The sequence below is a fragment of the Trichosurus vulpecula genome, chromosome 4, assembly GCF_011100635.1.
Source record: "Trichosurus vulpecula isolate mTriVul1 chromosome 4, mTriVul1.pri, whole genome shotgun sequence".
NCBI classification, from domain to species: Eukaryota; Metazoa; Chordata; class Mammalia; order Diprotodontia; family Phalangeridae; genus Trichosurus; species Trichosurus vulpecula.
This window is the reverse complement of record NC_050576.1, coordinates 112066614-112088683: the sequence shown is the minus strand read 5'-3', so window position 1 is coordinate 112088683 and position 22070 is coordinate 112066614. Positions and strand designations below refer to the sequence as shown.

General features: G+C 45.4%; 2 protein-coding genes across 3 annotated transcripts in view; one reads left to right on the top strand and one right to left on the bottom strand.

The window, feature by feature from the left end:
• LAMB3 (laminin subunit beta 3) overlaps positions 1-4568 on the top strand; it is a 59765-nt gene extending 55197 nt beyond the window's left edge. For both annotated transcript variants that reach the window (XM_036753195.1, XM_036753194.1), the window contains 2 exons: positions 1626-1779; positions 4098-4568. In XM_036753195.1, the coding sequence (XP_036609090.1) occupies positions 1626-1779; positions 4098-4234 (291 nt within the window). In that variant the 3' untranslated portion in view covers positions 4235-4568. The remainder of the gene's footprint in view (positions 1-1625; positions 1780-4097) is intronic.
• Positions 4569-5770: 1202 nt separating this feature from the next.
• The window catches only part of CAMK1G (calcium/calmodulin dependent protein kinase IG), a 30570-nt gene continuing 14270 nt past the window's right edge, over positions 5771-22070 (bottom strand). The window contains exons 4-12 of the mRNA XM_036756023.1: positions 20608-20746; positions 17626-17749; positions 15740-15815; positions 14649-14761; positions 13566-13644; positions 10274-10361; positions 8329-8771; positions 7757-7885; positions 5771-6637 (exon numbers count right to left, since the gene is read on the bottom strand). Of these exons, the coding sequence (XP_036611918.1) occupies positions 7795-7885; positions 8329-8771; positions 10274-10361; positions 13566-13644; positions 14649-14761; positions 15740-15815; positions 17626-17749; positions 20608-20746 (1153 nt within the window). The 3' untranslated portion in view covers positions 5771-6637; positions 7757-7794. The remainder of the gene's footprint in view (positions 6638-7756; positions 7886-8328; positions 8772-10273; positions 10362-13565; positions 13645-14648; positions 14762-15739; positions 15816-17625; positions 17750-20607; positions 20747-22070) is intronic.

The window sequence follows — 22070 nt, the reverse complement described above, 5'->3', positions numbered from 1 at the left end:
GTGTTTGCTGGGCGCTTCTCATAGGCCCAGAGCCATGCTGAGCTATGTAGGAGAGACAAAGAAAGCTATGATTGTTAACCTTGGGAATCTGGAGAGCAGGGAGGCTTTCTTCATCTGGCCTTAAATGATTTACAAAAGCATCACCAGCCTAAATGAGAAACAGCTTTAGTCACCAAATAAGACAAAAGCAGAAATGTTTGTAGAACTGAAGCTAAAAGGGCCAAGTTATATAATCCATTTTCTCCTGTCAGCTCAGAAAAAAAGCCAGTGAGTAGCCCTTTTGTTAGCTTTTTGTCCCCTTATTGCCTTGTGCTCCCCACCCTGGTCCTAGAGGGCAGTTCTTTGGACCACAGGTTTTTTTATTTTAAAGAAGAGACTTTTGCAATCATTTAGTTTAATTCTCTCATTTTTAAATGAGAAAACTAAGGGTTAGAGATGTTAAATAATTTGTTCAAGGTCGCAGAGGTTAAGTAGGTAGCAGAACCAGGATCTGAACTAATTCTCTGGCTTTAAATCCGGTGCTCTTTTCTTTATTCTCTGCTGCCAATCTTGGTGAGCTCTGTGCAGCAGATCTGCCTTTGGGGGAACGGCATAGATGTGCCCCACCAGGCCCTATACCACCATTTACCATTTACCATTTCAACTCTCTATGTCTTAATTTCCTCATTTGTAAAATGGGGATGATCGTGTCTCTCATGGGTCCTTGGAGGGTAGGGCCTGAGGAAACAGACACTCAGAGCAGTTGGAAGCTGATGGGGAAGCAGGCACAAGACTGTTGGTTGTTAGCTGGTGATCAGCAGACACAAGTCACTGCTAGTGGGTGAAGCCCAAAAAAACGAGCCAAGATATTGCTTGCTTCAGAGTATGAGTGAGGGTAGGGCAGGAGGCCATGGGAGAAGTGTAGCCCCTGACCCAGACGTGAAGGACAGAGACTTGGGCACTCACAGATTTAAGTCACAACCAACAGCGCTTTTTTTGATGCCAGGGCTTAACCCTCCAGGAAGCTTTAATACTGTGGAGGTACCAGCCATTGGGACACTTACATTAATGATCCCTACACTGCCTGCCTTGGCAGGCTGATATGAGGAAGGTGCTTCAGAAACTGTGAAGTCCCTTAGAAATGTGAGTTATCATTGTCACATCATCGAGCTGCTGTGTTGAACCCAAAAGTGTATGTAAGGCATGGCCCATGCCTTCAAGGGGTTGACAGTCTAGATTCAAGAAGGGAACTATAATTCTAGACTAGAACTATAATTTGAGCTTATAATTCTAGATTAGAACTATACTTCTAGACTTTAGAATTATAGACTCAGAAGAGGAAGGGACCTCTCTGCCCATCTAGTCAGACTGTATCTGAACAGGAACCTCCTTGGCAATCTCTCTGGACACCTTCTGTTTGAACACTTCCAGTGATGGGAAGTTCATTACATCATCAGGTAGCCCATTTCATTTTGGGGCAGCTTTCTCAGGGGAAATAAAAATAATCCAGGGGAAACAACCAGAGACTTTTTTAAAGTACCTATGCACCATGAAGAGCTTCATTCTTTAATGTAAGGTTGAAGAGGGAGGTGGTGGCAGTAGTCCCATATCATTGCAATAAGATTATTCCTTTTGATTTCCTCCAGGGATTTGAGAGAGTCAAACAAAAGTATGCAGAACTGAAGGACCGGATGGGTCAGAGCCCCATGCTGGGGGAGCAAGGGGACCGGATCCTGAGCGTCAAGTCTGAGGCAGAAGAGCTCTTTGAGGAGACCATGTCTATTATGGACAGGATGAAAGGTGAGAGCCATTTACCCCCTCAAGGGAAGTGGGGAGAGGAGTATGGAGGTGGAGTCAGTAGACTTCCTCACCCCTTCTTTCCATCCCCTCCATCCCCTCTTATTCTCTCCATCACTGCTAGACTAATCTTAGTGTCTTTAATAAAGGCTGAACCTCAAACCAGAGGTTGCCTGCCAATCCAGAGACCCCTCTTCTGGAATCAGCAGTACTGAGGATGCACAATTAAGAAACATATAGTTACTAAGTGCCTACTGTATGCCAAGCACTTTACTAGATATTGTGGAGCACAGAAAAGAGCATCCCTCCTGGATAGGATCTGATATTTCCCTTAGGTGCTATGATCCATAGCTTATGTAAACCTCTTGTTAAGACTACTGGCAATGAAGAGTAATGTGGTATAAATGCCAGATAAATATCCTGCACTAGGCACTGCCTCCACTAACAGATCAGAACCAGTCTGTCTTTGACTTAGTGATTGAGTCCTAGCTTGTTGGCCAGAGGCACAGAGGGGCTAAGTGGCTTGCCCAGTGGCCCGTAGCTAGTAATTGCTTGAGGTAGGATCTGAACCCAGTTTTTCCTAACTCCAAACTCAGCATTTTATCCCTTGGGCTACTGCTTCCTCTCTAATGCCAAGTAAGTGTTATAGAAAGTGTTTACCACTGAGGTTGAGGAGAAAGAGAGAAGCCCCATGAACTGGAGTGATGAGGTAAGGCTTCATGAGAAGTTAGAGTTGGACATCTAAGGGCAAATTAGGAGTCAGTAGAGTGTTCTTGGGGGGAAAGACTAAGGGGGCAGAGGGAAGTATATTCAGGGCTTCAGATTATGGCTCTCTAAGGAGTAAGGATGCCAAGTTAATGAGGTTAGATATCATTCTATAGGCAATAGGGAGCCATAAATTTTTTCTTTTTAGCAGGGGTAAGCCAGGATGAAAGGAGAATTTTTAAATATAATTAATTTATTTTTCATTTTCAACATTCTCTTCCATAAGGTTTTGAGTTTTCAATTTTCTCCCCCTCCCCATCCTCCCCCTCCCCAAGACGGTGTGCAATCTGATATAGGCTCTACCTGTACATTCATATTAAACATATTTTCATATTAGTCATGATGTAAAGAATTAGAACTAATGGGAGGAACCGTGAGAAAGACGAAACAAAACAAAACAGCACAAGAAAAAGAGAACAAATAGTATGCTTCCATCTGCATTCGGACTCCATAGTTCTTTCTCTGGATGTGGATTGCATTTTCCATTGTGATTCTTTTGGAGTTGTCTTAGCTCCTTGAATTGCTGAGAAGAGCTAAGTCTATCAAAGTCAGTCATAGCACACTGTGGCTGTTACCGTGCACAATGTTCTCCCGGTTCTGCTCACTTCACTCAGCATCAGTTCATATAAGTCTTTCCAGGTTTTTCTGGTCTGCCTGCTCATCATTTTTTATAGCACAATAGTATTCCATTACATTCATATACCACAACTTGTTCAGACATTCCCCAGTTGATGGGCATCCCCTCAATTTCCAATTCTTTGCCACCACAAAAACAGCTGCTATAAACACTTTTGTACATGTGGGTCCTTTTTCCATTTTTATGATCTCTTTGGGATACAGACCTAGAAGTGGTATTGCTAGGTCAAAGGGTATGCAGTTTTATAGACCTTTGGGCATAGTTCCAAATGGCTCTCCAGAATGGCTGGATCCATTCACAACTCCACCGATAATGCATCAGTGTTCCAAGTTTCCCCACATCTCCAACATTCATCATTTTCCTGTTTTGTCATGTTAGCCAATCTGATAGGTATGATGTGGTACCTCAGAGTTGTTTTGATTTGTATTTCTCTAATCAATAGTGATTTAGAGCATTTTGAAAGGAGAATTTTAAAGGAAATGTGGTCTGGAATCTATAAACTGGCTGAATTAAAAGAGGACTGGAGATCATCTTCTGAGCTTGTCTGTGGTGGTCAAGGGAAGGTGGAAGGGGATGGGGAGGAGAAAAAGGAATCTAAGTATGGAAAAGACTCCTTTCTTTCTAGATCCTTGTGACTAAAGTGATGAAGGGGTGAGATTCCAGGATCATTTCGTCTTTGCCTCTGCCTCCAAGCCCATCTGCCTTGGTAGAGCGGAGAGGCTGGGGAATGTGTGGTGTGTGTGTGTGTAATAGACAGGGAGAGGGAGGGAGGGGGAGAGAGGGAGAGGGAAAGGGAGAGGAGAGAGAGATGGACAGAGAGAGAGAGAGAGAGAGAGAGAGAGAGAGAGAGAGAGAGAGAGAGAGAGAGAGAGCGCTCCATCATCCATCGTCTACCCTTGGATCCTCTTTCTTTCCTCAGATATGGAAGCAGAGCTGCTGCTCGGAAACCAGGCCATCATCCAGCGCTCAGCAGACCTGACCGGTTTGGAAAAGCATGTGGAGAAAATCCGGGACCACATTAATGAGCGGGTGCTCTACTATGCCACCTGTCAGTGATCCCTGTTATCCTCAAGCCCTGGGCCCTGCCAGTTTTTGCTTTTCCTTGGAGAGTAGGAATCAGCTTTTAGCTCCACGTTGCCTCTCTTACTTTCCAAGAACAGCCTAGAAGCCCTGGGTCTGTGTAAGCAGCTGGTTGGGTTACTGGCAGTGGCAGACAAGAGGAAGGGGCTGGACCACTGGGGGCTTGTCTTTGAAGCTGGCAAAGGTGCGTGCATGATTAAGGGCATCTCAGATGGATAGAGTGGATTGTTGATGCACCAAACACCCAACTCTTAAGTGATAAATGAATGTGAAGCAGTCATCAGCCTAATAAAAATCTTTGTTTTGTAAAGGAGCCTGTTGCTGACTGTGAGACATTTGAATGTTTTTTTTCTTCCCTCTGCCTTTGTTATTTGCACCTGCTTCCTTTTTGGCACAGTTAGTTACATGGATCCTCTAAAGGGTCTGTGTGAAGCAGGCAAGTAGACCGAATTAGTCTCCCTCATCCATGGGGACAGATTGGCCAGCCTTTCCCTCTCCCCTTCCTTCCCCACACTGACTGGCTGACTGACAAGATCCCTTTGTCAGATGATGACTTGTACAGATCCCAAAGAGACCACAAGGGGACAAATTACTAGACCCCTAGAATGTTCAGGCTGGAAAGTGCTTTGGGGGTCACCTGATCCTTCATCAAGGATTCACTAGGCACCAACTGGGCTAAGTGCTGGGGATACAAAGACAAAACACCCCAAATAAACCAATCTCTGCCTTCAAGATGTTTACATCCTACCAGACACTGAGGGATGTTGACTTCTAGACAAATGAGAAAACACATGGTAATTTGAGGAAACAGGCTCAGACCAGACTAAGGGGCTCATCTAAGGTCACAAAACCGGTAAGATGAGCAGGGCAGTGGCATCGTGAAAACAGCACCGGCCTTGGACTCAGAGCACCTGGGCAATATGATTGCCTCTATGACTTGAGCAAGATTCTTAATCTCCTCCACCATCAATTTTCTCACCTGCAAAATGAGGCCATTGGATTAGATGATATCAAGGGTCCCTTGTACCTCTAAATCTCTTCTTCTAAATGACAGAGTAAGGACTAGAATCCTGGGGCCATCTTCCCCAGAGACCTTCCTTCTTCAGGGCAAAGGTCATTGTTGAGGCAGTCAACTAGGAAGGCTAGCTGGGAATGGCCCCTTGCTGTCTCTGTGTCCACTCTGTTCCCCAGAAAGGACATGGAGAATGATGAGCAAGTCCAACAATGATGTATTTGTGGGAAGCCAATGACTCCAGTCCTTCCCTTTGTAAAGGATGTGGGGGACTGCCTGGGGGTAACCCTGTATTACACTGCCTGCAATCTTCTCCTTGGTTGGGGATAGGGGAGTTGGTGAGGGAGTCCAGTGGGGAGATTCTGGATGTCAGAGACAGAGATCTGGCAGAATCTGTGACGTAAGGGAATGGGCCCCAGTGGGGTTTGCTTCAGAAAGAATGAGGTTACTTGGCTTGCTTGAGAACCCAAGGAACTCGTGGAAAGAAACAAAGGAGGCTGGTAGAGAAAATATGTCCATTTTATTAAGCACAGCACAGAGAGAAGACTGAAAGGGTGGAGCTATAACCTGGAGGAGGAATGAGAATTGGAGAGGAACTTTCAGGGAGAGAGGGGCTAGATCTTTATTGGCTGAAACGAAAAAATAGTTCTCAGTTTTATGTATTAATGGGGGTGGGGGGGGAATTGGGAAGGTAATCCTCACACAGAGGTTAATTAGTAATTCATCTCAGGCTTTGGAGTGTGTCGTATCACATTCATTACTGAGTGGGGGTGGGGAAAGGAAATACTTCTGAAATAATCCTGGGAGAAAGTTGGCCTGTTCTAAAAATCTGCTAGGGAGACAGGAAGAAGAACATTCATGCTTGCACACAGTTATGTAACAAGGGTCAGCAGAATGGAGCTCACCAGGGTGAAGGCCCAGGAGGTCGTATTGGGAGCATGTGGGTGGCATCAGGGGAGCACAGGGGGATGGATGGTCCTTATGGCTTTGTCAAGAGAGATGCCAGAACTCAGCCAACCGGTTCAGCTTTTCACATGGAGCTGTGAGAAGAGCAATCTATGTACACCGAAGAGAGAGTGATAGGCGGTGGAGGCTGGAGGCGCAGGGGGCAATCACATTAGGGAGATCTGGAAGTCAGAGGATCCTCTTCACCTGCCCATCACCTCACCAGAGACCTTTCCTCTGTGCAGCTTGCTCGTGGCGGCCCTCGGCTCCTGACCACCCAGTCTGCTGCTTTGTCACCAGAAAATGCCTCCTGCCAGGCCCTGCTGCTGTTTTCCTGAGGGCCCTTTGGGCTTGCTCCCCCTCCCTTCCTCTGCAGGGTGGTTTTCTGGTCTGGAGGTGCAGAGGACAGTCCCATATCTTTCCTGCAGAAGGAAGGGGTGGGGGAGGATCAGGGCAGGAAGGAGAGAGAGGCTGCCACCCCAAGCATTTTCCTCAGGCTTCCTCTCTATATCTTCCCTGTCTTGGTTCCCAACAGCTGATCCATGTGGGACACTACAGTAGAGGAGGCTTGCCATTCTGGCAAAACCATTGCCTTTTCTGATATGTCCCATATTTACGTGTGCCTTGCCATTCTTGGCATTCAGAATCAAAGCTGGTTAAGATAGTTCTTCCTGACTCCAAGGCTATCACTCTATCCGCTGCACCACCTAAACTTCCTTTTACGTCTGGTAAAGAGCCCCCAGTGGTCAAGTCCCAGCTCTGCCCCTTCCTCGCTGTGCAACCCTTGGACATCCCTTCCCTTTTCTGGGCCTCACTTTCTCCATCTGTAAGATGGGGATACTAACATTGTAACATTTGACTCACAGAGTTGTTACAAGGAAAATGCTTTGTAAATGGAAAAGTTTTATATAAATCTGTTTCTAGTGTCCCCAAAGCACACAGATACTCAGGGCAGGAGCTGAAACTAGAACCCAAGTCTTCTGAGGCCAAGGCCAAGGCATTCATCCCTAGGATGCACTGCTTCTAAGACATCCATTCTCAGCTGCCATTGGGACACCTCTTAGGCGGGGGTGGGGTTAGTGGAGTCCTAAGGGTGCATTTAATTCAAATCCTCCCTAGTCAGTCAGGAGGCCTGGCTCTCACCCTTGAATTTTCCAGATCACATTTTTCTTAGTGCTCTTGGAGGTGCTACAGGGAATATTCTCTCCATCCTTCTCAGCTTTCCCTGACTCACTTGCATCATTAAAGGGAGCTTGTGCATCTCTGGTCCAGGAGGAATGAGAACCTCTCTGATCAGAACTGTCTAATTTTGTACTTGAATTATGAATGGAAAAATGACCTACTTCCTCATCCCAACGGCATGTGTGCTTGGGATGATAATCACGTATATCACATGTTTTTATGCACCCATTAGTTTAATGCACCCAGGGCAACTGCCTTATTTGCCCTATCCTTGTTAGACCTTTGCTTCTGACCCAATCCTATTCACCTCATATGAAATTGCTACCTGGGAGGGAATCTCCAGCCATGGGCATACTTACAGAAAAAAAAGTGAGACACGAGACAGTGGCACCATGGATCACATGATCAGACAGACTCCAGTCTGCCCAGAACGGCAGTGAGAGTGGTTACTGGTTTTAACGGGGACCATGACCTCTGATTTGAAATGCCTGATGAAGAAACAACACAGCAAGAGCTTTTAGGAAGAGGAGTGGGTATAAGGCAGGGGGAGAGTCAGAGATGCCTCCAGACAGACAGAGATACTCCTGTCACTCCCTCTTGCTGCTGCTATTGTCCCTTCCCTGAGCTCAGAGGCAAACAACCATCCACAGCAGGCACAGGCAGGGTTTCCTTTCCTCCCTCCACACCAGGGTCCTTAACCTTTTGGGGAGTCATGGGCCCCTTTGGCAGGCTAGTGATGCCTATGGATCCCTTCTCAGGTTTTAAATGCATAAAATAACACAGGATTACAAAGGAAATCAATTCTATCGAAACAAAGATGTATTTGTTTCCCCCATCCATGTTCATGGACTCCCTGAAATCTAACCCTGAATCTCTCGGGTGTCTGTGGACCCCAGGTTACGAATCCCTGCTTCCTCCCATTTCTACTCACTGTTTTTTGTTGGCCTTTTTGAGGAGTGCTGGTTCTGAGCCAAAGGATGCCTTTCCTTTCTCCCCACTGTTTAGGCAGCTGGAGCAGCAGCCACAGGGCCCTCTGCTCAGGGACCCCTGGTGCATGGGAACCAGGCTGCTGCTGATCTGTAGGGAGCCACTGATCAGGCAATTGACGGATCTGCTCTCAGAAACAGTGCTGTCTAGGGTGGGGTGATAGGGGCCGTGCTGGCAGGGGAGCCAGTTGGGTATGGGAGCTGCCAGCTTCTCTTCCACAGGAGGGGCCTTGGGGATGCTGATCACAGGGGTGCTGGACCTGGAGAGCTCCGATGCCTGCATGGGGCTGGGTCGGACTCCCTCTGACTCTCGGCGGGCCTCCGAGGCGTGCTGGCTCATGTGTAGTTTTCTCATGTGATGTACCACTGCGGCAGCATTGAAGGCTTGCTGAAGGAAGATATGACACCCATCTCCCATGCATCTTGGGGGCCTATGGGAGCTTGGGCTTCCCCCTTGCTTTTGCCACCATAGTCCTTGGCATATGCCAATTCCTGTCTTAAAGGAGGACCCGCAGATACAGGGCTAGCAAGAGAAATCAGGGACTCTATCTCCTGGCTCAAGACTCCTTCCTGGATTTACACCTAACTTTTAGTTCAGACGGTCCACAAACATTTATTTATCTCTTATTTCATGCCAAGCACTGTGCTAGATGTTGGGTTACAAAGAAAAGCAAAAACACTGTCATGGCTATTGTGGAGCTTGCATCCAGATAAGCACGAAAGCATGTAAATACATGTACGTGAAAGGGATGCACTGGATGGATGGAATGTGATCTCAGGAGGAAGGCAATTATCAGGTTGGGGGTGGGGAAAGGCCTTTCATAGAAGGTGGGATTGGAGTGGAGTCTGGAAGGAAGCCAGGGGAGCTAAGAGATTGAGGTGGGGAAGCAGAGCATTCTGGGCATGGGGGACAGTCAGTGCAAAAATACAGTGTCAGGAGATGGGGCTTAGTGTGTGGAGCAGCAAATTTAGCTGCATCATGGCATCCAGGGGCCTGGAGCCAGGAAGATGAGTTCAAATGTGACCTCAGACACTTACTTGCTGTGTAACCTTGGGCAAGTCACTCAACCCTGTCTGCCTCAGTTTCCTCACCTGTAAAATGAACTGGAGAAGGAAATTGCAAACCACTCCAGTATCTTTGCCAAGAAAACTCCAAATTGGGTCACAAAGAGTCAGATGTGACTGAAACGACTCAACAACATCACGGACAGAGGGGAGTCATGTATAACAAGACTGGAAGAGGCCATGTCAGGAAGGGCTTTAAATGCCTCGCCAAATAGTGAAACCTATACAGAACCTGAGAAAGACTTGGTAGGGACAACAGAATGTAAACCCCTTGAAGGCAGGGAGTCTTCCATCTTTGTCTCTGTAGCCCCAGTACTTAGCAGAGTGATTTAAACATGTGTTTAATAAATGCTTGTTGAATCAACTGTTTGTGGACATGATGGCTTCAGTACATGACAGGTTGTCCTCTGGCAGAGGGACGAGGCTTGTTGTGCTTGGCACAAGTGGGCAGAAGTAAGAGTAATAGCTGACGGTGGCAAAAAGGCCGATTTGGCTCAATATTAGGAAAACCTTCTACATAATTAAGACTACCTAATAATGGAATGGACTGATCAGGAGGACAAGCTGTACCCACAAAGAGAAGCATTGAAATGGAAGATGGGCAGCCATTTGTTGAGGGCGATATAGAAGGAACTGATGCTTAGGGTAGGGATTGAACTAGATGACCTCTACAATTTATTCAAATTCTGGGATTTTGTGATTCTCTGAAGCCTCAAGGCAGGAAGGATTCTCGCCCCCAGAGCCTTCTTTGAGTATGAAAGCGTCCCCTCTCTACCTGTTTGGGAAAGGAAGAGCCTTGCCCACCACCCGAAGGGGACAGCTTACCCTCCATTTGCTCTTGGCGAAATTTTTCTGGATCTGGAGGCTGACAGATGGGTAGATGTCCCGGTGAAGGGCGGTGTTGCCATCAATCCTATAGGAAGGGAGAAATGGAGATAAGTTGGTGGGTGTTTCTCTTACTTGGATGGAATTGGGGGAGAAGGACAATTCCACCAGAGCTAGAGCAGAAACCGGTATCAGGTGACCATAGGAGAGAGCCTGGCCTATAATACTGGCTGAAGTGGTAGCTTGTAAATAGGTTGGAGGTTATGGCTCCCTCGCATGGGTAAGTCCAGCACAAAGCTCTCCTATTCTGGAAGAACTGTGACCTACAGTTCCAGGAGAACAGAAGAAGTCAAGAATGGGTCTTTTTTTAGGGTTTTTTGGGGGGCAGGGCAATTGGGGTTAAGTGACTTGCCCAAAGTCCCACAGTTTAAATGTATCAAGGGTCTGAGGCCGGATTTGAACTCAGGTCCTCCTGACTCCAGGGCTGGTGCTCTATTCACTGGGCCACCTAGCTGCCCAAGAATGGGTCTTAAGGAACACTTACATTGCTTCTACATCCCCCTGCTCCCACGTTCAAAGCTCAGCCATGCCTTCCTCACTAATCTCTTATTAACGGAAGAGGTTATGTGATATGTAATTTCTTATATGACATCTCTGCCTTTACCAGTCAACCAACAGGTATTTATTATGCCCACTATATGTCCAGTCCTGTACTTGGTGCTAAGGAGGACTAAGAAGGATAAGATGAGAACCCTTCCTTCAAAGAGTTTATGGTCTAATTGGAGAGATGACATACATATGAAACAGAAAAATTGGCAGAATGTGCTATAAAAGGTCAGAGAAGAGGCAGATTAGTGTTGGCTGGAGTGAGTGGGAAGACTTTGGGGGAGGGGCTGAACTTGTAGTCCCACCTCAACCACTTGTTAGCTATGTAACCCAAGCCAAATCATTTCTCCTTTCTGGGCCTCAGTTTCTTTGCCTATAAAATGAAAGGGTTAGACTAGATGTTCTTTAAGACCTCTTCTTGCTCTAACATCCTGAGGTGGGACTTAGCTAGGCCCTGAGGGATTTGGACAGGCAGAGAGCTGATAGGTGGGCATTTAATTCAAGACTGGGAACCATGGGATAAGTGAAGTCATGGTGGCAGGAATGAACATGGCATGTTTAGGGAAGCACAATGAGTTGACCAGCTTGACCAAAGCTGAAGATGCTGTAGGATCACAGATTTAGGGACAGAAGAGGCCTTAGACACTATCAAGTTCTCTCTCTCTCTCTTTCCTTCTTTCTCTCTCTCCTCTCTCTCTCCTTCTCTCTCTCTCTCTCCTCTGTCTCTGTCTCTGTCTCTCTCTCCAACCGTTTTTAAATTAAAATTTATTTTTAAAAATCAACAAAATCTTATTCCTTGGGGAGGGGTTTATAACAAGAATTCACAGCCAAGCAAATCAGCAAATCTCCCATATTGGCCAGTCCTCTTATTTTACAGAAACTGAGACAGAAGTTAACTGACTTCTCCAGGTCATGCAGTTAGCATGTGAATGAGGCAGCTTTTGAATGCAGGTCTTTCTGATTCTAAGCCCAGTTAAAGTACCACCTAGCTAGCTTTGTGTTGCCCAGATGTCTTTGGGTGGGGGAGCAATAGTAAATAATGTTGGTTGAGGAAGGGTGTAACCGTATTATAGATTTTCTTGAAATCCAAGTATAGGGGATTTGGCTGATGTGACAGGCCATAGGGAACTATCCTGATTTCTTTTAATTTTTTTAATCTTTATTCGTTTATTTTTTGGGGCAGGGCAATTGGGGTTAAGTGACTTGCCAAGGTCACACAGCTAGTGTGTCAAGTGTCTGAGGCCAGATTTGAACTCAGGTCCTCCTGATTAAAGGGGCCGGTGCTCTGCTCACTGTGCCACCTAGCTGCCCCTATCCTGTGTTCTTTAGCAAAAGAGGAACAGACAAATGTCTAAGGACTGTTTGTATTCATCAGCCTTTATAAATGTGGTTTTGTAAGTGTTAAGTTATTTCATACATTCCTGTTCTGACCACTTCCCTCCCCACCCTATTTTCAATTAGAGTAAAATCTCCCAGAGGGCAAGGACTAGAGATTATCATTTCTTGATTTTTCTGTCTCTTTGCCACTTCCCTCACCTCCCCCACTGCACCAAACACAAAACTCCCAATGGGAGTTCAATAACACTGCTTTCTGACGCATGCACTTGGCAACGTATCCTTTATTTGTTGGTTGGAAGCAGCCATCCTAGAGGGGTCTGTCTTTTTCCAATCCACTGAATTAAAATGAGGTATGATTGCCAACTTTCCACATCCCTTGGTGCCCTGTAGAATGGCACTGGTGCTGCAGAAGGTTTAACTGCATATAGATGTAGATTCAATGAGGGAAGAGGCCTCCCAGCACATCAGTGAATAGAAAGATAATGTTCTGAAGGTCCCATCACATTCAGTGCTGGTTTATCCTTTCTGGAGTACTGTGTTCGAGTCTCCCTCAAGTTTTGAGGGAACATTGATTGACTAACAGAGCATCCAGACAAGGGTGACCAAGTCAAGTCAACAAATATATATTAAGGGTCTACTATGTGCCAGGCCAAGATGGCGAGAGGATGGCGGGGCATGCTACTGGAGGATTAGTTGAAATAACTAGAAAGATGAAGTTGAGGGATATGATAGCTGTAAGCAAGTATCCAAAAGGCTGGCATGTGGGAAAAAAATGGTTTGACTTGACCCCAGGAGCGTCTAACTAGGAACAGTGGGTAAAAGCTGTACAGAGGCAGATTTTAGTTTCACATAAAGAAAAACTTTTTAAAAACCAGAGTTGCCCAAATGAAGAATGGGCTGCCTCGGGACGAAATCAATTTAGGATCTTAGATTTAGAAGCAGAAGGGACCTCAGAGATCATTTAGCCCAGACTCCTCATTTTACAGATGAAGAAACTGAGGCCAAAGACAGTAAGCAACTTTTCTGTGATCGAATAACTAATAAACATCAGAGGCGGAAACTGAACTCAGGTCCTTTGACTCCAGATACAGTTTCACTGTATCATCAAGATCACCAAGACTAGAGGTCTTCCCAAAGATGCCAGATGACTGTTATCAGCTGTCATAGAAAGGATTCCTATGTAGGTAGAAGTCAGACTAAATGACGGCTGAGGTCCTTTCCAGCTCTGATGTTCTCAGTCTATGGTCCTAGGACATAGTGAGAAACTTGATACTGGCTGGGAAGCGTTCTGAAAGCTGAGCTTCTGACCTGGGGCTCAAAGGAAAGGCCCGCACTATACCCCACTCACCAGGGGTGACTCAGGGCCTTCTCACAGCTGTATCTCTCATTGGGATCCTTTTCCAGCAAGTGACAAATGAAATCTTTGGCTGTGGGGAGAAATCAAAGATGCAACAAAGCATAAGCAGGCTTCATGACTGATGGAAATGAATCCCCAGGCTGGTGAGTGGGAGCAAATGCATAGCCAGCTAATCTTCTAAAGTGGCAATTTCAAATATCTAAAGGGGGAAAAAAACCCAACCCAACCTACCATCAACTACTCAAAGAGGAGAGGTTTCAAGGAACCTCACCCACACACAGCTCCGCTGACACATACACACACACACACACACACACGTGTCCAAACATATGCCTAAGTACACGTGTGCACATGGACGCCCACATGAACACTGGGTGCTTTTCAGGTCTGATCCTTCGCTTTTTCAACTCAACAAACATTTCTTAAATGACTACTGAGTCAGAGGATGTCAGAACTGGCAAGAACCACGGATGTTGGCCAACCTAACCCTCTCATTTTACAGATATGGAAACTGAGATCTGCAGAGGGAAAGTGAATTATTCATAAGGTCAAATAATGGGCAAGCAGGGGCTCATTCTCCCAGGGCAGGGCTATTTCCACCACACTGCAATGCCTTTGCTATAGCCAGAGCTTCTCCTGGCACTGCAGCATACTTCTTTCTTGGCATCCAGGGCCTTAATTGTACCCGACTTGCCCAGGACACTGTCCCTTGCATAGTTTTGCTCTCTTGACATCATCTCATCCTGTCTCTCTCCCCCTCCTTCTCTCCCTCCCCATTTTTTGGGGGCATAGACTAGTAGCAGAGAGCCGCAGCAGACCAAACTCAAGATGGTGAGAATTTACCCTGTTTTTAAAGCAGTTAGAGCATTGCAAAATGTCCAGGGATCTTTGTGAGGAAAGAGGGGGAACTCTGATCCCAAAATGTTGCTTCACTTGGTTACTTTTGCTCCTTTGTCCTATTTCCTAGTCTAGTCCCCAGTGTCCCTCTGTGTTGCATGGACCCTGGGGGTACAAGGAGGAAGAAGAACTGGCACTTCTATTTCCTCTGACTGATGTACCCAGGCAGCACCTTACCAGACTCAGAAATGTCATCCCAGAACGGAGACTCAAACTCATAATAACCTTCCTTGATCTTCTCAAACAACTTGGATTCTGTTTCCTCGTAGAAAGGGGGGTAGCCGCACAGCCTGCAACATGCACCAGGAAAAAAGGCAGCTTAATCCTTGGTCATCTCCTTGTGACCAATCCTATGTCCACCTTTTACTTGCACTATTAGATGCGGGGTAGAGGGCCATGGGGCTGGGCAGCACAAAGCGACATCTGCTTCTAATCTGAGAATAAGTGCCATAGGAGGTTTACTAACTGGAACCAGAGATAGCTGGCATGGTCAGCCCGGGACAGTCTCTACCTCTCCCAGTCTCCCTACCTGATGTGACTGAAATCTCTCTAGCAGGGGGAAATCTTTCATGCAATAATGAGAGATCAGGACTAAAGTACAACTATATACCATCTGTGTGACCTTGGGCAAGTCACAAGCTCCATGAGCCTCACTTCCCTCATCTGTAAGCTGAAGGCACTGGACTAGCTAGCCCCTAACATCTTTTGTTCAGTTCTAAATATTTTTATATAATCCTATTAGCCAAGGGAGAGGGACGTCATGTGAAAAATTCATGCGAAGGGATATAAGACGGATCTGAGATCATATTTTGATGAGGGAAGACAGGAGAGTATAATGACCCATGGCCACCTGAAAAGAAGTGTGTGTGTGTGTGTGTGTGTGTGTGTGTGTGTTGTGTGTTTATTGGGGAACCAGAAAGATAAACGTTCACAGGAGGAAACATACCCTGGGCAATGTTTTCTCCTCACCATTTTCTTTTCTTGGGATACCCTTGGCTGGAATTAAACAGGGTAGCAGTAAATAAGGAGATGGAGCTCAGCTAGCCAGGTCCTGCTCTCACTGCTATTCCGCTGAGCAGATTCTTCTGCGCTCTCAGGAGCAAGAGGAAGGCATTTAAACTAAGGAGCTAAAAAGGATCTTGATTTGTTTTTTTAAACCTAGGTGAGCCCTGAACAGAGAAGCCTTGGGGGGAGGGAGGCTGGAATGGAGCTGGGTATCAGGCTCTGGGGACTGTGGGGGAACCAAGCAGACCACAGCTTCTACTCACAAAATGTAGGTGATGACGCCGATGGACCAGCAATCCACAGCCTTGCTGTATGGCTTCTGAGCTAATACCTCAGGAGCTATGGCAAAGCAAGCACTCAGTTAGGGAAATGGACTGAGATTTATTTTAAACTTTATATACATATACATATGCATTCATAATCATACACACATATGTACACACACATATATACACATATACATACATACATATGCACATATATGCACATGCACATCCACATATAAACATATGCATTATATACATATATATGCATTAATAATCATACACACATATACATACATACATACATACACACACACACACACACACAAATTCTAAATTTCCCTGGGTTTAGGGAAAGAGTTCCCAGGAGTCCAGTTAACCTTGCTTGATGGAGCATTTGTTTCTTCACATTGCATTCACTAAACATAAACATGCTCTGTTTCTCAGTATTCATTCATACTCATCACTAGGTTGTTTTCTAAGCGTTCATACGTTATATCCTTGTGGGACTTGGCTTTCACGTGATCGGACAATAAGACTACCTTGAGAAGGGGATGTGGTTCCTTCATCAGACAAGGAGCCCCTTGGGAGCAGGGGCCGGGTCTTCTGTCGTGTGTGTGTGTGTGTGTGTGTGTGTGTGTGTGTGTGTGTGTATTGGTTACTGAGTATCTGCTCTCTCTGAGGGACCCTTCTCCTGGACCAGGACTCTTTATCAATACTCCATAGCGAAGCTTCCTATCGTCAATCCTCCTACCAACTCTTCCTCCTCCCCCAAACCTACACCCGGCTCTGCCAGGTGACCCTAGGCTTAAAGGAAAACAGCAAGAGTTAGATGGTAACACAAGGTATAAATTTTAACTATGGAGACTTTTCCCACCGACTGTCCTCAGAAAACTTACCCTAAACCATATAAAGGCTCCTGGGAGAGACCATCTTTGATGGTTTCCTAGTCTCCATACTCTAAGATACTCCCATTGGATATAGAATTAGAAAACCTGGGTTCAAATCCTGACCCTGATAATTACTCACCATGTGACCTTGGGTAAGTCAGATACCCATCCCTGGGTCTGTTTCTCCATTTGCTGAAAGAAGGTCTTTGGACTAGTTGATCTCTAAGGGAACAGCTTTCAACTCTAAGAGCCTATGAGCACTTCTCCAATTTCCTCAGGTCAGGAGCCTATGTCTATTCCTCTGGAGAATTCTCAAATGAGATAATGTATATGAGAGTAGTTTGCCAACCCTAAAGCTGATATAAAGGCCAGCTATCACTATGATTCTTCATCTTCTGATAATCAGGGCGATCCTTCCTCTAAGGAGGAAGACAGGAAAGGAAAGTGGAGATTCAAAACTCTTTCATGGTCTCAGAGACTGCAGCCTTTTTTCATGATCCCCCTTGCCCCGCCCCCAATTCCACATGGGGAGAGGAAGGGAGGCATGAACCTAGAAACTGGTGTGAAGGCTTAAGAGAGAACTGCAGAATAACTCAGCTCTTTGAACACAATCGCGCAGGGCTAGGTTTGACAAGCCCCTAGCAGGCTGTGAGTCACCCTAATTGTACTCTGGGAGAGGGTAACCAAAGATTCGGAGTTTTGGAATAATGTGGCAAGGTCTAGAGAAGCATGGGCTGGCTGTCTGGCTGCAGGCTTGATTCTCCAAAGCCAAATGACTAAATTGAACTTTTTGGGGAGCTAGGCATTAACTCTTTCAGGTCAGCTGTGCTGGACCAAGACAATATAATGCAATGCAATACAACACAACACAACACAACACAGTACAGTATAGTACAATACAACGCAATGAACATTTGTTATATGCCCATGGTTGGGCACAGCTAGCTAGCTGACTGATTCCCCTCCTTCTTTGCCTCCCCATTAATCCTGACTCACCCACATAGCCAGGAGTCCCGCAGGCTGTGGACATCACACCGCTCTGCTCCATCTTGGATAGACCAAAGTCTGTGATCATGATCTTGGAGTTCTCATCAGGGGTGAGGTAGAGCAGGTTTTCAGGCTATGGGAGCGGATTGGGGGGGAAGCAAGAGAGAAATATCACATGTCATACGATCCAAATCGATCTTAGTCAAATGCCTCTCCTTCCTTCCCTTGGCTCAGCATCTCGCAGGGAGGCAAATCTGCTGGAAAGCTGAGTTCCTAGACCTGAGCTTGCCTTCTTCACTTCCTCCACAACTAGAAACATGATAATTATCCCAATACCCCAACAGATCAATGTTTAGAGGAAATTCCAGAAAAAGGCTGAAGAGTTCTTGAACAATGACCTTTAGACCTTCTCCTTTGGGGGGAGGGTGGTTAAAGAGCTATTCTCCATCCTCATGAAACATATAGGAAGCACCAGATTTCCAGAGGATCCTCAATCTATGGTACATTGGAGGGCTATACATTTTTTCTTAGGTGTCCAGAATCTAAACTTATGGCCCTGGATTTAACTTGGAGGGAATTAAGGTAGACATGAGACTGAATTATCAAACCAGAAGGGAGGGAAAGTTATAAAACCCTCATGTCAGGGACCTGAGAAAGGCTATGGAATTTTTCTCTCTAGAGGTGGTTATCATTAGCTTTAAGGCATTAGTTGTGGAAATGAGGTCAAGATGAATTTTGCCCAGTGGCACGGGAATGGATTGGATGACTTGCAGAATTGTACAGTTAATTGAAAGAGGGCTGGATTTGGAATCAAAGGGCTTTCGTTCAAATCTGTTGTGTTATCACGGGCAATCACTGCGCCTCTTTGGTCCTCAATTTCTTCATCCGGAAAATGAAAGAGTGGGACTAAATGGCCTCTGTAGTCCCTTCTAGTCCCCGAACTTTGATTCTATGACACATTCTCCTCTCCTCATTCTTTACGATCCAACAACACTGGCCATCTTAAACACGACACTCCATCCCCTTTGTACTTAGCTCAGATGCTGCCTTCTCTAAGAGGCCTTTCCAGGCTCCTTCCCCCTTACTGCTAGAGCTTTCCCACTAAGACTACCTTCCCTCTACTCTGTATATATCTTGTATGTAGATCACTGTTTGCATGGTGTTTCCTCTATTTGAATGTGAGCTTCTAGACTAGTAGGTAAAGCAGTGTATACAACGCTTGGCATGGAGTCAAGAAAACCTGAGTTCAGATCCAGCCTCAGATATTAGCTGTGTGACCCTGGGCAAATCACTTAACCTCTGTCTTCCTCAACTGTGAAATGGGAGGAATGTTAACATCTGTCGTCCAGGATTGTTACGATGATCAAACGAGATAATATCTGTAAAGTGCCTAACACAGTTCCTGGCACACAGTAGGCACTTAATAAATGCTTATAGATTAGCTAGCTGTTGTTCTTATGTGACTTTGAGTTTCGTCTTCACTTTAAATTTTTCAAAGCATTCTTACAAGCCTCATCAATTAAATATTGATTAACCACCAAATAAATCACATTTCTAGGTCACTTTTAAGCTTGTAAGAAGGGGGTCCCCAACACAATCCCTGAAGATGGTCCCCATTTTATAGAAGAGGAAACTGAAGGTCATAGAGGTTAAGTATCCAAGGCACGGTTTGAACTTGGATATCTTGCTTCCAAAGCACCACATTATGTGTGAGGCCTTGAGCTAAGGGCCAGAGCATTCGAAGACAAGAACAAGAAAGTCACAGCCCTCAAGGAGTTTACATTCGACTGAGGGTGGATAAAGCCTAAACGCAATTAAGATAGAATGACATGGGGAAAAATCAAATAAAAGTACTCTAGGAAAATCTGAGGAGGGAAAAAGCACCCATAGCTAGTGGGGGATGAGGGGCGGGGTGGGGTGGGATGAAGGAATGAGAAGCAGCATGGTGTAGTCAATGGATTGCTGTGAGTGGATAGAGTGATGGCCTTGGAGGCAGGAAGACCTGAGGGCAAAGCGTACTTATCCTTATTGGCAGTGCAATTATAGAAAAGTCATTTAAACTCTATGCCTCAGTTTCCCTATCAGTGAAATCAGTGATTTCTAAGGTCTCTTTCAGATCTAGACCTATAATACTTTGAAGATCCTATGAACCTTAAGGAGGAGGTAATATCTGAGCTGGAGGAGAAGAAGAACTCTGAAGGATAGAGGGGAGAAGTATGGGGGAATGGCCTTTGGGAATGCTCAAATGATGAGAGATTGGAAATAAAATGTCCAGTTCAGGTGACATCTAGAAGCCTGGCTTGGCTAGAACATAGATGGCATGATGGAGAGTGATGTGATAGAAGTTTGGGTCCAGATAATGGAGGGTCTTAAATACCAGGTCGAAGAATTGATTCTTTATTCTAGAACCATTATTCTAGAACCAACAGCCAGATCTAGGCCTTTAGAAGAGTACTATCTAATTGATTCTTGAAATAACTCTCTGGGGTAAGGTAGGGCAGAGATGACTATTTCTTTCACTTCCATTTTACAGATGAGGAAAAAAGAGATACAGTCTTTTAAATAACTAGTTGCACATTTAGTTTGTGATAGAGTCAGAACTATAAGCCAAATCTCCCATCTCCTAATCCAGGAGTATTTCCTACAGCTTGGCAGCCACTGTCATGGTGTCTTTGGGATGAGGCCATTATCCACTGCCACACCCTGTCCCTCCCATCTCTGAGAGCCATGACTGGTCAAGACTCTCTGTTTCTGACCCAGGCAGTTCGCCCCTCCTAAGGCAGCACCCACCCCCCTACTCCTTGTTCCTGAGGACTCACCATTTTTGTGTTAGGCAGCGTGGTCACCAAATAGGTTTAGCCCACTGCAGTTTAGAACTCCTGAACTCAAGTGATCTACTGGTCTTAACCTCCTCGGTAGCACAGATTACAGGAATGTGCCATCATACTGGGCAATAACTCCCTTTTTCTAAGAAGTTACTCGCCTTAGTACCTTTAAGTCTCTGTGTACAATGCCATTCTCATGGAGGTATTTCACTGCTGATAGGACCTGCTGAATCACCAGGCTGGCATCCTTCTCAGTGTAAACTCCTCGCTCCAGAATCCGGTCGAACAGCTCTCCCCCAGAAACTCTGTAGGGAAGATGGGTAGATGGGGTGGGGTGGGAGAGTGGAGAGAAGGAATGCAAGGGAATTAGCCAGATGCTGAATAGCCCACAATTTCAGGAACAGATAGTCTTGTGGTGGAGAAAGGGGTCTGAATTATAAAGAGCAGGTTAATGGTACAACAGGGACTTTGGGTCTCAGAGGGCCCAGCAGAGTAACTGGGCACTTACCTGGTGTGATCTGAGGGATGCTGGGGATACCTCATTGATACATCAAATTGTACAATTCCTTTGATTTAAACTTTCCTGTTTTTTCCTCTCCTTTCTTATCTCCTCTCCTCACTTCTAGCCCTGCTACTTAACACTATGTGGCCTTGGCCAAGCCATTTAATCTTTTTGAGCCTCATTTGCTTCATCTGTAAAATGAGGTGGTCAGACTCAGATGATCTCCATATCCTTTGTTACTATCACTGTCAGAGCTGGAAGTCAAACCTGATCTTCAGACTATAGAAATGTCTCCTCTTTAACAACCAAGAAAGACAGACAGACTTCACAATCTTGCCTGGGCCAGCCCTCCTTCTGGAAGGCTACGAAGATTGGCTGCAGAGATTGTCTATCAGGGAAGGGGGGTGGGAGAATACTTTTCAATAGAGGGGAGAACCTTCTGAAATTGTAACGTTGCACCTCTTTTCCCTTCTTCTCCCCTGTCTGCCTTGCTCCCAACCTCTGAGATTTACTGGCTATGTGACTATTTTGCTGCTGAGTCTTTTTTTTTCAGTTGTGTCCAACTCTTTGTGATCTGTTTCTTGGCAATGCTATTGGAGTGGTTTGTCATTTTCTTCTCCAGCGTATTTTACAGATGGAGAAACTGAGGGAAAACAATTAGGGTTAAGTGATTGCCCAGGGTTACACAGCAAGTAAGTGTCTGATGCTGGATTTGAACCCAGATCCTCCTGACTCTAATCCTGGTGCTCTATCCACTGTGCCACCTAGATACCCCTGTGTGACTATGAAGTTAAACTAAGGTAAAGTCACCTAACTGCTCTGAGTCTCAGTTTCCTCATCTATAAAACAGAGATAATGCTTTTATTACCTTTAGCTCTAAAGTGCTATGTAAGGGTCAGTTATGCTTAAAAATTAAAAAATGTAAAGAATCACTATATATAATACATATATGTATGTATATAGATTATTTCTAGATATATATCATGTATCTAGATGTAGATATATGAAATAGCTATTATTGGGGCGAGGTAAAGAGATATGTTATACTATGCTATATTATAATATATAGATAATATATACAAGATATGGATATATTCTATAACTAGATCTAGATATATATAATATAG